General features: G+C 39.8%; 1 protein-coding gene across 2 annotated transcripts in view; it reads left to right on the top strand.

Annotated features, from left to right (window-relative positions):
- The window catches only part of LOC128702446 (BMP and activin membrane-bound inhibitor homolog), a 125,808-nt gene extending 112,283 nt beyond the window's left edge, over positions 1–13,525 (top strand). For both annotated transcript variants that reach the window (XM_070100685.1, XM_070100686.1), the window contains one exon: positions 9,916–13,525. In XM_070100685.1, coding sequence (XP_069956786.1) covers positions 9,916–10,185 — 270 coding nt within the window. In that variant the 3' untranslated portion in view covers positions 10,186–13,525. The remainder of the gene's footprint in view (positions 1–9,915) is intronic.
- The last annotated feature ends 780 nt before the right edge of the window (positions 13,526–14,305 follow it).

Genomic DNA, 14,305 nt, shown 5'->3' with positions numbered 1-14,305 from the left:
ATGACTTCGCTATTGCCTGTGCAGGCGCTGACTGTCACCTCCTTACAGTTTCTCTCCAGCATGCAGTCGACCGTGTTTCCAATTGGGCCACCACACATGGGTTTAAATTTTCCAGCACTAAAACCCACCAAATCACTTTCACTAGACGCTCTGTCATCTCTGATCATCCTTTGTACCTCTATGGCTCACGTATCCCTGAACGTGATACAGTCAAGTTTCTGGGCCTCCTCTTTGATCGTAGGTTATCCTGGAAACCTCACATTACCTCTCTGAAGGCAACTTGTCACAGCCGGCTGAACCTTCTTAAAACCCTTGCTCATCTTTCGTGGGGAGCTGATCGTCGAACCCTCCTTCACCTACATTCCACCCTTATTTTATCGAAACTTGATTATGGTGACCAGATCTATTCAGCGGCATCTCCTGCTACTCTCTCTAGCCTTAACCCCATTCATCACCAAGGATTACGTTTATGCCTTGGTGCTTTTCGCTCTTCCCCTGTCGAAAGCCTCTATGCAGAAGCGAACGTTCCATCCTTATCCGATCGCCGTGATGCCCATTGCCTGCGCTACTATGTACGCTCTCATGATCTCCGCAATCCTTCCATTTATAGAATGGTCACTGATATTAGTAGACATTCTTTATTTGTTCGCCGCCCCTGCTTACTCCGTCCCTTCTCTCTTCGCCTTCATTCGCTCTTGTCTTCTCTTCAACTACCACCTTTCTATGTACATGTAGCATCTCACTTTTCCCTACCCCCCTGGGAAGTTCCAGCTGTTCGAGTCTGTTCTTTCTCCCTCCCTTGCTCGAAAGCCCAACTGTCTACGGTCGCTTCCCGCTCTCTTTTTCTTGACCACTTTCACTCTCATTCTCATGCCATTGCTGTGTACACAGATGGCTCTAAGTCTTCTGACGGCGTAGGATTCGCAGCAGTGTTTCCGGACAGCGTCGTACAAGGGCATTTACTATCTTCAGCTAGTATTTTTACTGCTGAATTATATGCCATCCTTACAGCACTTATCCGTATTGCATCTATGCCTGTGTCATCATTTGTGGTTGTCTCAGACTCCCTTAGTGCTTTACAGGCTATACAAAAATTTGATACACCTCACCCCTTAGTCCTCCGTATCCAACTTTGGCTACGCCGCATCTTTACTAAGCATAAAGATATTGTTTTTTGTTGGGTCCCTGGTCATGTTGACGTACAGGGCAATGAACAGGCAGACACTGCTGCGCGGTCAGCAGTACATGACCTACCAGTTTCCTATAGAGGTATTCCATGTACGGACTATTTTGCTGTAATATCTTCCCACCTTCACACCCGTTGGCAACAACGTTGGTCTACTATGCTCGGCAACAAACTTCAGTCTATTAAACCGAGTATAGGTTACTGGCCGTCTTCTTATCACCAGTGTCGAGGTTGGGAGACTACTCTCTCCCGTCTTCGCATTGGCCATACTCGTCTTACTCATGGATATCTCATGGAGAGGCGTCTTGCTCCTCTCTGTGAGAATTGCCAAGCTCCATTATCAGTCAGCCACATTCTGTTGGACTGCCCACTTTATCAACGAGCACGCAGAATTTACCTCTGTCGTCGTCTTCGCCCCGCTGCTCTCTCTTTACCTTCCCTTCTCGCTGATGGACCCACCTTTCATCCGGACTCTCTCATTGACTTTTTGACAACGACTGACTTACTTCACAAATTCTGATACTTTCAGCCCTTTCTACTTGTATCTCTTGCTACCCTCTACCCCCGTACTATCCCCTGCCCCGCTGTTTTCTGTAACCTGCTGATCATCCCCCCTCCCTTCTGCCATCCAATTCCCTTGCTTCCTTCCCTACCCTGCAGCGCTGTATAGCCCTTGTGGCTTAGCGCTTCTTTTTGATTATAATAATAATAATAATTTACGTTCAGGGTCCAAACCGTAGATCTACGCCATGAGCTCAGCTCACTCTGATAAACTGTGAGTGGTACATTTGGGCCTAGATATGAGAGAATACATCTATGTGGTATGTGTGCACCACATAAAACAGATCCTGCAGCACACTGTGCATAATGAGAGAAAAAAAATGAAATCATGATTTTTCGATTAAAACAGCAACTTTGCAGTGTTTTTTCGTATGTTTTTTATAGTTGTATTTGCGATTTCTTGGTATCATTTGATAGAATGGAAGACATATTACAGAAATAGAGATGATTTTGATTGGTTTTAGCATTGGAAATGGCTTGAAACTGAGCTCAAAGTAGCGGAAATGTTAAATTTTTGCCGATATTCAAGAGTAAACAAACAACCTCACACGTCTAATACACATCAGCTGGTGGGTCTAATATACATTCACAAATATGGTGATGATATTTATACAATTATTACAGTATTGCATAACAGTAAATCTTCTATTTTTTGGTGTGAATAAAAATTCATTATGTGAATAAAAAATCAAAATGGAATTTATTTGTAAAGCCTCAAAATATAACTAATGAACAGAGGAAATGTTAGTTTAGTGCCAGGAATGCCTACATTGTTCATTCTGGACCCTATTTTGAAATTGGAGTATTTTGAACTTTGTGTTAAATTGGCCAAATTAACAATTTCCGATCACTTTATTTTGTAGTTGAAACAGTTGACTTGGCGATTTCTTGTGCTCAATCGATAGAATATAAGTAATACTAGTGAAATAGCTAAGAATTTGGTTGATTGGAATAATGTAATTGGCCTAAAATGGGAGTCAAAGTCGGCAAAATCGCCGATTCGTAAATATCGCTGACACATCAAAATTCGCGAGAGCATAATTTCGTCAATTTTCCACCAATTTTCGTACTTTTTGTTTTATTACCTTCACAAAAAGATTCTCTACGATTTCATAAGAAAAAATAACAAATTTTTTTTTTGAAATATCTTGGACACTGGTGCGTGACTCCAGATTTGGGCCTTGGACCCTGAAAGGGTTAATATCACTAAAGAAATATTTGAGGTAGTTGATACTAGCTAGTGGAAGATGGTACAAGGAATTGCACAGTAGTATAGTAGGAATATACACTAGTTTGTTATTTGTAGTTTGGGAGCAAAGGGAAAATTAGGTAAGATTATAAAAGAATTATAACAGTGCTTAAGTAGGAATAAATGGTAATACAGATATTAAAGAGTAAGTATCTTATTAATAAGTAATAAATTGTGAATGGGAAATCTGGGAAGATAACACAAATTGGGTCACACAAGGAACTGTGTGGGACACATGGGATAATGAGGTAGTAAATACTATCCAGGAGGTGATAGTACAGGGATTAGTTCAATAATGGCATAATAACATACACTAACAGTACAATGACTTGGTCACTAATAACAGTCAGACTCTGTAATGTTTGCATCATGAAGGAAGTTTGCTAGTTCATTTTCATTCGTAATATAGTACACATGGCCTACATTTGTTTTTCTTACTAGAATTTGTCCATCACGTACAAAGCACTGGTGTATTTTATCATTATTCTCACGTTTTAGTTTTCTCACTCTGTACAGGAGGTTCTGTCATTTTCTTGTGAGACACTCGTTTATGTATAGTATATCTTTTTTTGCTTTAATAGATGAACTTATTAGGTCTTTTTTTTGTCTTGTGTGTGAAATCTGAGCATAACACTTTTTCTCCCTTGGTTCCTTAGTAACCGTGATTTTTATTTCTGACACTGGCACATTAACCTGTAGGTGGTCGTGTATGATCTGGAGAATTGTAGCTTTGCAGTTGGTATGGTTTAGTTCACTAGGAAAGAGTGGACTGTTAATCACTACTGCATTGGCTAGCTTATCTTGCTCTGCCTTATCATCTTGGTAAGCAAAATAATTGTTCAGTTGGGTATCCATGTTTATTTTCCAGTCCTTGACGGCATCTTCAATCTTCGTGTTTAGGGAAGCTATTTGACCTGTGTGACTGGCTATGACTGATTGGGGGGTCTTGCCAAAATCAGTCGTGCCAGTTGATGTTAGCTGTTGTTCATTCAAGGCTGTTGATCTTATTCTCAAGGTGAGGTAACTTAGATTCATGGTTTGTTATTGTTGCACGGAGAGACATATTTTCAGCACGAAGATTCAAGTTATCCGCTGTTAGGGTGGTGATGTAATTCTTTAGAGTGTCAGGATCAATAGTCATACCTGGGAGCATATCAGACGGGTTAAATCCTATGAACATAGTAGAGGTAGAGAGGGAATCGGTCACGGTTGGTGTTGTAGTCGAGTCGCCTTGGTTGGTGGGTGAGGGGGAGTTGGCCATGTTTGTTGTTGATGCATCACTCTGGGTGGTGAGGGGGGGTGGGTGGGGCACCGGCATCCTGCTGGGTCATCTTATGGAATAGTTGATTACTAGGTGCTGCCTTGCTATTCTTAGTGCTGTTTCTTCTATGAGTTGGTCTCATAGTAGTAAAGGAGTTGCTGTGTTTAGATGAAGAAACTAAATTAGTTAAGAGCTTGGAGTAGGTAGTCATCTGGCAGAGGGGCTGTGCTTGGAGTTTGTGGGGCAGTCTTCGCTTCAATCGGTAATTTTTCAGTTTGTAGGTAGCACTGTTGTTTATCTTGGGTCATGCTGGGTTCTGCGTATGTTAGTGCAATTATGATTGCAATTAGGCCATCATAGAATCGTTGATGGGCTCTGCAGGTGAGAAAAATGACAGAGCTTGCGCCTCTGCTGCTGCTGACCAACCTAAGACCTAAGGTTGATTGATTTTGGGAGATGTTAAAAGAGTGTTTGGGAAGTTTTGAACCAAGTGAGAGAGTACTTGTGGTGGGGGACCTAAATGCTAAAGTGGGTAAAACTGTAGCTAAGTTGGGAGTGTTAGGGTAAATGAAAATAGGGGGAAGGGGGCCTTTATCCCTTTGACTGTTTTGGTCGTATATATACGTCTTACGAGCCAGTGTTTCGGACATATTAATACGCATAAATTCTAGAGGCTTCAAATCGAGCAGGAGAAACCTGGTAGGCCCACATGTGAGAGAATGGGTCTGTGTGGTCAGTGTGCACCACAAAAAAAATCCTGCAGCATGTAGTGCATAATGAGAAAAAAAAAACCGACCGTTTTTTTGGATTAAAACGCTGACTTTGAGGTGTATTTTCGTATAGTATTTATCTTTGTATTCTCATTTTCATGGGCTCACGAGATAAAATGGAAAACATATTACAGAAATAGAGATGATTTTGATTAGTTTCACAATGAAAACAACCGTGAAATTGAGCTCAAAGTAGCGGAAATGTTCGATTTTTACCAATGTTCAGGAGTAAGCAAATCGCACCACATGTCCAATACACGTCAACTGGGGAGTCTGATATTCTTTCACAAGTGCACTGATATTATTTATACCATATTTACAATAATGCAGTAGTCTGCATAACAGTAAATTTTGTATTTTTTGTATGAATAAAAAATCAAAATAGAAAGCAATAGTAATATAAGAGGGGCCTAGAGACATGACTAATGAACAGAGGATGTTATTTTAGTGCCAAGAATGTCTACATTGTTTATTCTGAACCTTATTTTGAAATAGGCATCTTTTTTAATTTGCGTGAAGTTGGCCAAATTGCCAATTTCTGACCACTTTATTGGGTAGTTCAAATCGGTAAATGGGAGGTTTCTTGTACTCAACTGATAGAAAAAATGGAGTTCTAAAGAAATAGCCCTGAGTTTGGTCAACTGGAGCAATGGAATTGCCCAAAAACAGGTCTTGAAGTCAGCGTAATCGCCGATGCGTATATGTTGCCGAGACCACTAACTTCGCGGGAGCGTAATTCCGTGAGTTTTCGAAGAAATTTCGTACTTTTGGTGTCATTACCATCAGGAAAAGATTGTATCATTTCATAAGTTTTTTTTTTTTTTTTTTTTTTTTTTCCAAAAAATTTTGCGACATAGAATGACGGTTTCAGAAAGGGGCTTGCGACAGTCAAAGGGTTAATTGAACTATGTAGAGAAAGAGGTTTGGTAAATTTATCGTATTTAACCCTTTAACTGTCCAAACGTAGATCTACGTTCACCCGCCCAGCACTCCAAATAATTTTTTTTTTTTTTTTAATGAGGGCATTATTCTACATGTTATAAAAAAATTAGGATCAGTACTTACCAAGATATAAGCCTGCGAAGTTGGCACTGGATGCTCACCTGTCAGCAACATGGAGTCCTGCTTCTAGCACAGTGTTGCTGATAAACCTTGTTCTCTTTTTTATATTATTTTATATAATATTTATGTTCTGATAATTACAGTTTATAGTAGTTCTTGTGATTTCATAGCCAATCTTTGTTCTGACACTAATATTAGGTACTGAAATTGTACTGTCACACACACTGACAGGTGAACATTTTCACCTGCCTTGGTCATTTACTATTGGCTAGAAATACATACAAAATACTTATAGGTCCCAGCAATGTTTTAGACACGCTGGAGTACCTATGAGACTCCTTGAAGCATGGTGTAAGACTGAGTGTCACTAAACTGCTGACAGTGCAGTAGTGGTTTGACACTTGATAACTGTGCATTGCTGCAGGGAACCCCTGACTGTGTTTTCACTGTTACACACAAACATTTCTGTCTGCTTATGTCTTTGTCTGCCTGCCTGTGTGTGTGTGTCTGTGTCTGTGTCTGTGTGTGTGTGTGTGTGTGTACTCACCTAGTTACTCACCTAGTTGAGGTTGCGGGGGTCGAGTCCGAGCTCCTGGCCCCGCCTCTTCACTGATCGCTACTAGGTCTCACTCCCTGAGCCGTGAGCTTTATCATACCTCTGCTTAAAGCTATGTATGGATCCTGCCTCCACTACATCGCTTCCCAAACTATTCCACTTACTGACTACTCTGTGGCTGAAGAAATACTTCCTAACATCCCTGTGATTCATCTGTGTCTTCAGCTTCCAACTGTGTCCCCTTGTTACTGTGTCCAATCTCTGGAACATCCTGTCTTTGTCCACCTTGTCAATTCCTCTCAGTATTTTGTATGTCGTTATCATGTCCCCCCTATCTCTCCTGTCCTCCAGTGTCGTCAGGTTGATTTCCCTTAACCTCTCCTCGTAGGACATACCTCTTAGCTCTGGGACTAGTCTTGTTGCAAACCTTTGCACTTTCTCTAGTTTCTTTACGTGCTTGGCTAGGTGTGGGTTCCAAACTGGTGCCGCATACTCCAATATGGGCCTAACGTACACGGTGTACAGGGTCCTGAATGATTCCTTATTAAGATGTCGGAATGCTGTTCTGAGGTTTGCTAGGCGCCCATATGCTGCAGCAGTTATTTGGTTGATGTGCGCTTCAGGAGATGTGCCTGGTGTTATACTCACCCCAAGATCTTTTTCCTTGAGTGAGGTTTGTAGTCTCTGACCCCCTAGACTGTACTCCGTCTGCGGCCTTCTTTGCCCTTCCCCAATCTTCATGACTTTGCACTTGGTGGGATTGAACTCCAGGAGCCAATTGCTGGACCAGGTCTGCAGCCTGTCCAGATCCCTTTGTAGTTCTGCCTGGTCTTCAATCGAGTGAATTCTTCTCATCAACTTCACGTCATCTGCAAACAGGGACACCTCAGAGTATTCCTTCCGTGTGTGTGTGTGTGTGTGTGTGTGTGTGTGTGTGTGTGTGTGTGTGTGTGTGTGTGTGTGTGTGTCTGTCTGTCTGTCTGTCTGTCTGTCTGTCTGTCTCTCTCTCTGTCTCTCTGTCTCTCTGTCTCTCTGTCTCTCTGTCTCTCTGTCTCTCTGTCTCTCTGTCTCTGTGTCTCTGTGTCTCTGTGTCTCTGTGTCTCTGTGTGTCTGTCTGTCTGTCTGTCTGTCTGTCTGTGTATCTGGCTGCTTGTCAGTTAAGGGGTTAAATACATTTCTAGTTCTTATTTGATTCGATATCCTTAGTACTTTATTTATATCTCCTTTGTTTATGCCCATCTTGCCTCGTTCTGCATTTCTTGAGAATGAATATTCAGGATCCTTGATCTGTCTTCATACGAGAGATTCCTAATGCAGTGGATTAATTTTGTCGTCCTTCTCTGTATGTTCCCCAGTGCATTCTGTAGTATGGCAATCAAAACTAGTGATCTATAGAGCTGTACAATAACTTTTGGACTTTTGTTACTTCTTTCAACAAACCGGCTGCATCCCACCGAGGCAGGGTGGCCCAATTTGAAAAACAAAAGTTTCTCTTTTTAACTTTATTAATGTATACAGGAGAAGAGGTTACTAGCCCCTCGCTCCCAGCATGTTAGTCGCCTCTTACGACATGCATGGCTTACGGAGGAAGAATTCTGTTCCACTTCCCTGTGGAGATAGAGGAAATAAACAAGAACAAGAACTTGTAAGGTAATAGAAGAAAACCTAGTGGGGTGTGTGTGTATATATATGTTTGTACATGCATTTGTAGTGTGACCTAAGTGTAAGTAGAAGTAGCAAAATATACCTGAAATCTTGCATGTTTGAGACAAAAAAGGACACCAGCAATCCTACCATCATGTAAAACAATTACAGGCTTCCATTTTACACTCGCTTGGCAGGATGGTAGTACCTCCCTGGCAGTTACTGTCTACCAACTTACTATGTAGGTCTTGTTACTTCTTCTTCTTCTTAATATAAATCCTGTTAATATTTTAGCCTTATTGTGTGCACTTTGGCACTGTTGTCTTGGCTTCATATTTGTTTACCATGACTTCCAAGTCTTTTTCACATAATGTATGATTAAGCTCTACATGACCTAGTTTATAACCAAGGGTTATTTTCATTCCCATGACATTAATTTGCCTAAATCCATCCATTAATTTGTCTAACTCGGAATCTATTATTTGGTCTATTTTTATGTCTTCACCAAATTTACCCGTGTTACTCATTATTCTTTCATCAAGGTCAGCGTTATTCATAATTGGATTTGAGGGACCTGCATGGGTTAGTAGGGTTATTGAAACCTAAACCTTGGCTAACTTTAAAAATAGATTAAACAAATATTTGAGTGACAGAGTTAGATTGACTAAATATGGGCCAATAGGCCTGCTACAGTAGATGAGCAAGACATGTGCATCATTGTTGAAATGTTTTGCCTACTCAGTAATCATCTTCAGTCAAATACAGCGATGACTAAATAAATATAGACTGCAGAAGGAGTGGAGAGGTAAAGATGATGTGATCAATCCATCAACCTTGAAATAGGAGTTTTGAGGTGGTCAGTCCTTCAACCTAGAAAAGTGTTTCAACTGAATAATCTTGAATAATGTGAAGGTGAAGCATGAGAACAGAGCCTTGTATGCTGCAAGAGGTGAGGTATGGAGAACAAGAGATATCACAGAAGGCAGGGCCTAGCATAGGCAAGTAGGCCTAATGTAGTGCTCCTCAATTCTCATGTCCTTACTCCTACTTGTGGGCTCCACCTCCTGTGATATGTTAATTTTGTATGCCTCTTGCAATATAAGAAGCTTAGAGCATTCTCATGTCTTCACATTGCATTGTTCAAGGCCATGGATTTGATTTTCTTCCCAAGTTGAAGGGCTGACCACCTCAAAACTATTTCGTGGCTGATGGACTGATCACATCATCTACCTTTCCATTGCTTCTGCTGTTTCCACATTTATTTGGTCTCTAATGTATTCAGTTGACGACACCTACCGTGTAGGTGAAATGTTTCAACAATAAAGGCACTCAACTGTTGCACGTCTCACTCATGTACATGCTGGGATTGTATACAATTATTATAATTATGCCTGTTGCAGCATTCCTATTTTAATTTTCTTAGCTTTTTGTTGTTTTGATAAATTTTTCATATTTTTTGAGGAGGTTTGTGCACATAAGATGGGGGTTATTATTCTGCACTTAGTTATTTAGTTAAAATCTTGATATATGCATAGCAATATATGGCATTTCTACCATGTTTGTTGTAATTGTTCAGTTTCTAACTGCCACCATTATTTCATTGAAGATTTCCTTTTTTTACCCCAGGTTATAGAAGAGCGCTGTCTGAAAACTCCTTTGTATCCTGGGGGAACTTCTGACCCCATTCCTCATCATCCCTTGTATTATCATTCACCCATCATCAAGAATTCTTCCATGGCCCACATGAACTTCAGAGCCCCTTTTGAGGAAAAACCACCAAATTATAGATCACCAGAAATAAGTATTTGTAATTTAGAAGAAATTAAACCATTAAATACCAAGAGCCAAGATGAACAGTGGGATCAAAGGGATGCAGAGAGTCCCCTACCGTCATGAAAACTAAACAAAATACGTACCTTGCAACCACCAAAGACTGTGTTTTGGCTGCAAGTTTGTGAATAAACAGTGAATGTTTCAGTGAGTGGATGTGGAAGTAGTGAAATTGAAAGGAGTTGACATCCACACTTTCATTTTTCTCTTGCTATATTGCAGATAAATGATACAATACCACATAATCAGTGTGGAATGCCATATTTTAATCTAGAATATTAGGCTGTTTTCATAAATATTGTTTGAATGCTTTACAGTATACATAAATAAAAAACAGGTTTATACCGAAAATGTAGAAAATTGCACAAAAAATTACCTGAAGTTGGTCAGTTTTTTATATGCATGTTTATGTAGAGTACAGTATATCTGCAGAGAATTATTATTTTATCAAAAGGCTAAATTCGTACGTGTAATACAGTGCTAGAGAAACTGATGACTGTTATTAAAGGATAAGAATTTTTTTTTTTACCATATTGGTTACGAGTGCTAAGAAAGATGTATTCTGTGATTTGTTGCTCAAAGGGGATTAAAAAAACTAATATTTTTAGAACACTATAATGTTGGTAGAGAGCCAAGTAGAGGTTGGTTCAAAATACTTCATGTACACAACTCAACTTTCAAGCAGTATTCATGGCAGTGTTCATTTTCACATGCTAGATTAACTTCATATTGAAAATGGTATTGTTATACCATCAAGATGTGGAGAAAGACCCTCATGTATAGCGAAGGACATATATTAAAGGAAATGTTTTGCCATGATTGGCTTCTTCAGTTCTAATGACTGAAGAAACCACTCCTGGTGAAACATTTCCTTTAATAAATGTCCTGAACTGTACATAAATTTCTTTTTCCATAACTTCATATCATTTGCTGTGATTTTCAACTCAATTAAGCAAGATTGCTTTGTTGAGTCATTTGAGACTTGCTGTCTGTGTATCCTTGGTGCTCTCTTTGTCAACTATGTATTTAGTCATGTAAGAACATGTCAGGCCAGTGTGTCAGTGCAATAGCCAGGTGTCTCATATTACAACCCATACTCCTAAGTCTAAGCCAGTATCTCAGGTACTGCTTTTAGTAAGTTTCTTGATTTATGTTTGGTTGGACTGTTGTCTGTTAATAAAAATTAAACCAGTTCTAATATCCACAATGCCAGTAGATGAAATATTTAATTAAGTCAATAAGAAATTTTGAGGCTTAATTAGAAAATGTGGGACCTATCGAGTGTGTGCTACAACACAGTCAGATGACAACTGCTAAAGGCTCTTGAAGAGTCTCGCATCAAATTGTTTTAGCCACAGCACAGTACTTTGAATAGGAGGATGGGCTGAATATTAACATCAAAGTTAAGTTTTCATACAAAAGTTGGATGACTGTTGCATTAGGCATAATTGCTGAATATAGTAGATCTTCATACTTCTCATATTTTTAAGTGTATCAAAAACTATATAGCCATTGCACTCTAATGTAAATGAATAATGAATGGATTGTGAAAAAAAATTATATATGCTATTTGCTGTTAAGCAGTATTATTTCCTATCCTAGATGTGTTTTTTTTAATGCCAGAAATTAAGTGATGTTTGCTTGAAATAAAAGCAATTTCAGCTTGTTTTATGACTGTACAATCAGATTTATTGTTGCTTTGATGTGAATACACGACAATGGTACTAATTTTCTGGTTATTGCATGTATATACTGTTTTATAGAATAAAAGCCACATATAGGATTACCTGGAAACATAGTCTGTGATATATTTTATTTGCTTTTTCCCATTTTTTATAGTATTCAAATGGTGCTTTGGATGAGAAGCATTGATATCTTCGTGCCTTCCAGAAGAGCTCAGGATTTCTGTTAATCTTTAATTTTTTCTTTTTTATTAAATTTAATTATACTGTACTTTTATATTTTCATTGTTAAAGATCTGTTAAACTTCCTTTACATTTAACAGTTTGAAAAATAACTGCCATATTTAAGAGCACAAAATACATGGCAAGACTCATGAACTCTTATTAAAAGATTGTAAGAAGCTCCTGGAACAGATAATTAGAACTGGTGGCAAGCCAGTCCTAAAATTAGAAGGCTTACATTGTAACTGCTACACCATGCTGATCTAAAGCAATCAGCTAGATTATTTCCTTCCACTTGGTGGTGAGCATGGACCCACTGACCACAAATGATATGAGATCTGTCTGTTAAAACTTTTATTTGTGGTCACAGTGGGGTTCATAACCTCAAAGGTGTATGGAGACATGCCTAACTGGCTAACTCTTAATAGGCTGGCATAGTGTAGTGGTTAGAACACTGGCCTGCTAATTTTAGGATTGGCTTGCCTATGGTTTGAATCCTATTTGTCCTGCGAGTTACACTGTGAGAATGGATTTCTAAGGCTTTGTTGGGATTTTAGAGTATTTGAACTTGTGCAGTATGTGGATAACTTAACTTTTTATGGTAAGGCATTTTGGTCCAGGAATATACTGTAACATTTGGGCATGTTCAGTAATTCCAGTGACATTTTAATTTCTCCAATTGCTATCATGCTCCATCAGAATCTGCCATCATATGCTTTTAAAAGTAAAAAGTGAACACTAGTTCCTATTCTCTGCATTCCTTAAGTTTGTGCACAGGTTAATAAGAGAAAACCCAACTTGTACAATTTAAGTTGCTATCTTCAAATTAATCTGGGTCACAGGTGCTTCTCCAAGGCTTATTTTCCAGCATTAATAAATTAAGGAATATGCACTCTTACACAAGGAAGTTCTAGATTGATTGTACTGAAGTTTCAGAACAAAAGATTTTTTATTATAATCAGAACAAGATAAATTTAGGCAAATAAATTACATGGCCAGTATACATTTCAAACACTCATTAAGTATCAAATACCATTAAGTAAAAGAAACTGATCACAAATGAGTTTGTCAATTCTCTGGTAGTGAATGGAGGGGCTCTGCATTTATAGCCCCTCAAGGAAGGTTCCTTGATGTTGGTGAGGGGCTCTTGATTTAGGGAATTGGATCTGTGCTCCAGTTCCCCGAATTAAGCCTGAATGCCTTCCACATCCCCCCCCCCCAGGCGCTGTATAATCCTCCGGGTTTAGCGCTTCCCCCTTGATTATAATAATAATCTGCATTTATAACATGCTAAAATACCTTACTTTTTTGTTAGTTGCTATAGATTAATCTTCTGAATTGATGAACTGTGTTAAATTCACAAGAAAATGCTAATCAGTTAACTGCTAGGTGTGCTAGAAATTCAATACTGTTAGTATTAAAAACTTTGCAGGAATTTTATAAGAACAAAATGCCTTGTGTGTGTTGTTTTGTAAAGGAAATAAAGTATTTATTACAAACAAGACTTTTTCTTCATGCACCTGTTTTCAATTACAGGTATCCTCTTCAAGGGGGGCTCCTTGGCGTGGTGAAGAGGCTCTTGGTCTGAGGAATTAGCCCTGTCGGTCTTCTTCCTCAGACCGAACCTAATTACCCCCCATTCTCCCCTCCCCTATCCCATCCTCCCCTTTTTCCATTCCTCCTCCTCCTCCTCACCCCTCCCTTTTGCCCTTCCTCTTTTTGGCCTTCGTGATTTCTCCCACAGGCGCGCTAGTTCCTAGGTAGGGGAAAGGACACCGGGGTCCATCCCATTCCGTTGAGGTTCTTGGCGGTGGCGTAGTTTGCCGTGGAATCTGGATTGCCTGGGGATGTCCCGATCCCTCTCCGGTATCCCGGAGTAGCTTTGGGTGTCTTTTGGGCGACGGGTGTATCTCTGGAAGCCACCTTTCGGATTCCGGGGGTGGTGGCTGAAGGAGGTATGCTTTGTGGCGGATATCCGGCCGCCCTCTCTTTTGTCCACCGAGGTAGCTCGGCAGATGTGAGGTTGCTATCCCGGATTGCTGGTTTACTGGCATGAAGGGTAGGGTATGGCACGGGTTCCATGCTGCATCTGCGCTACTAGCGGTGTCGAGTCCTCTTGGGCGCGGAGGGAGATTTCCGGCCCTTTCATTCCTCCTGGGAACTATTCCTCCCCGCTCCCCCCTTTTTTTATTCTTTTTTTTATTTTTATTTTCTTTTCTTCTTTCTTTTTTTTTCTTAAAAACAAAAAGCAAAGGAGTAACCTAACCATGGCAGCCCTAGTC

Source organism: Cherax quadricarinatus, chromosome 74 (assembly GCF_038502225.1).
Source record: "Cherax quadricarinatus isolate ZL_2023a chromosome 74, ASM3850222v1, whole genome shotgun sequence".
NCBI classification, from domain to species: Eukaryota; Metazoa; Arthropoda; class Malacostraca; order Decapoda; family Parastacidae; genus Cherax; species Cherax quadricarinatus.
This window is presented reverse-complemented; position numbering and strand designations above follow the sequence as displayed.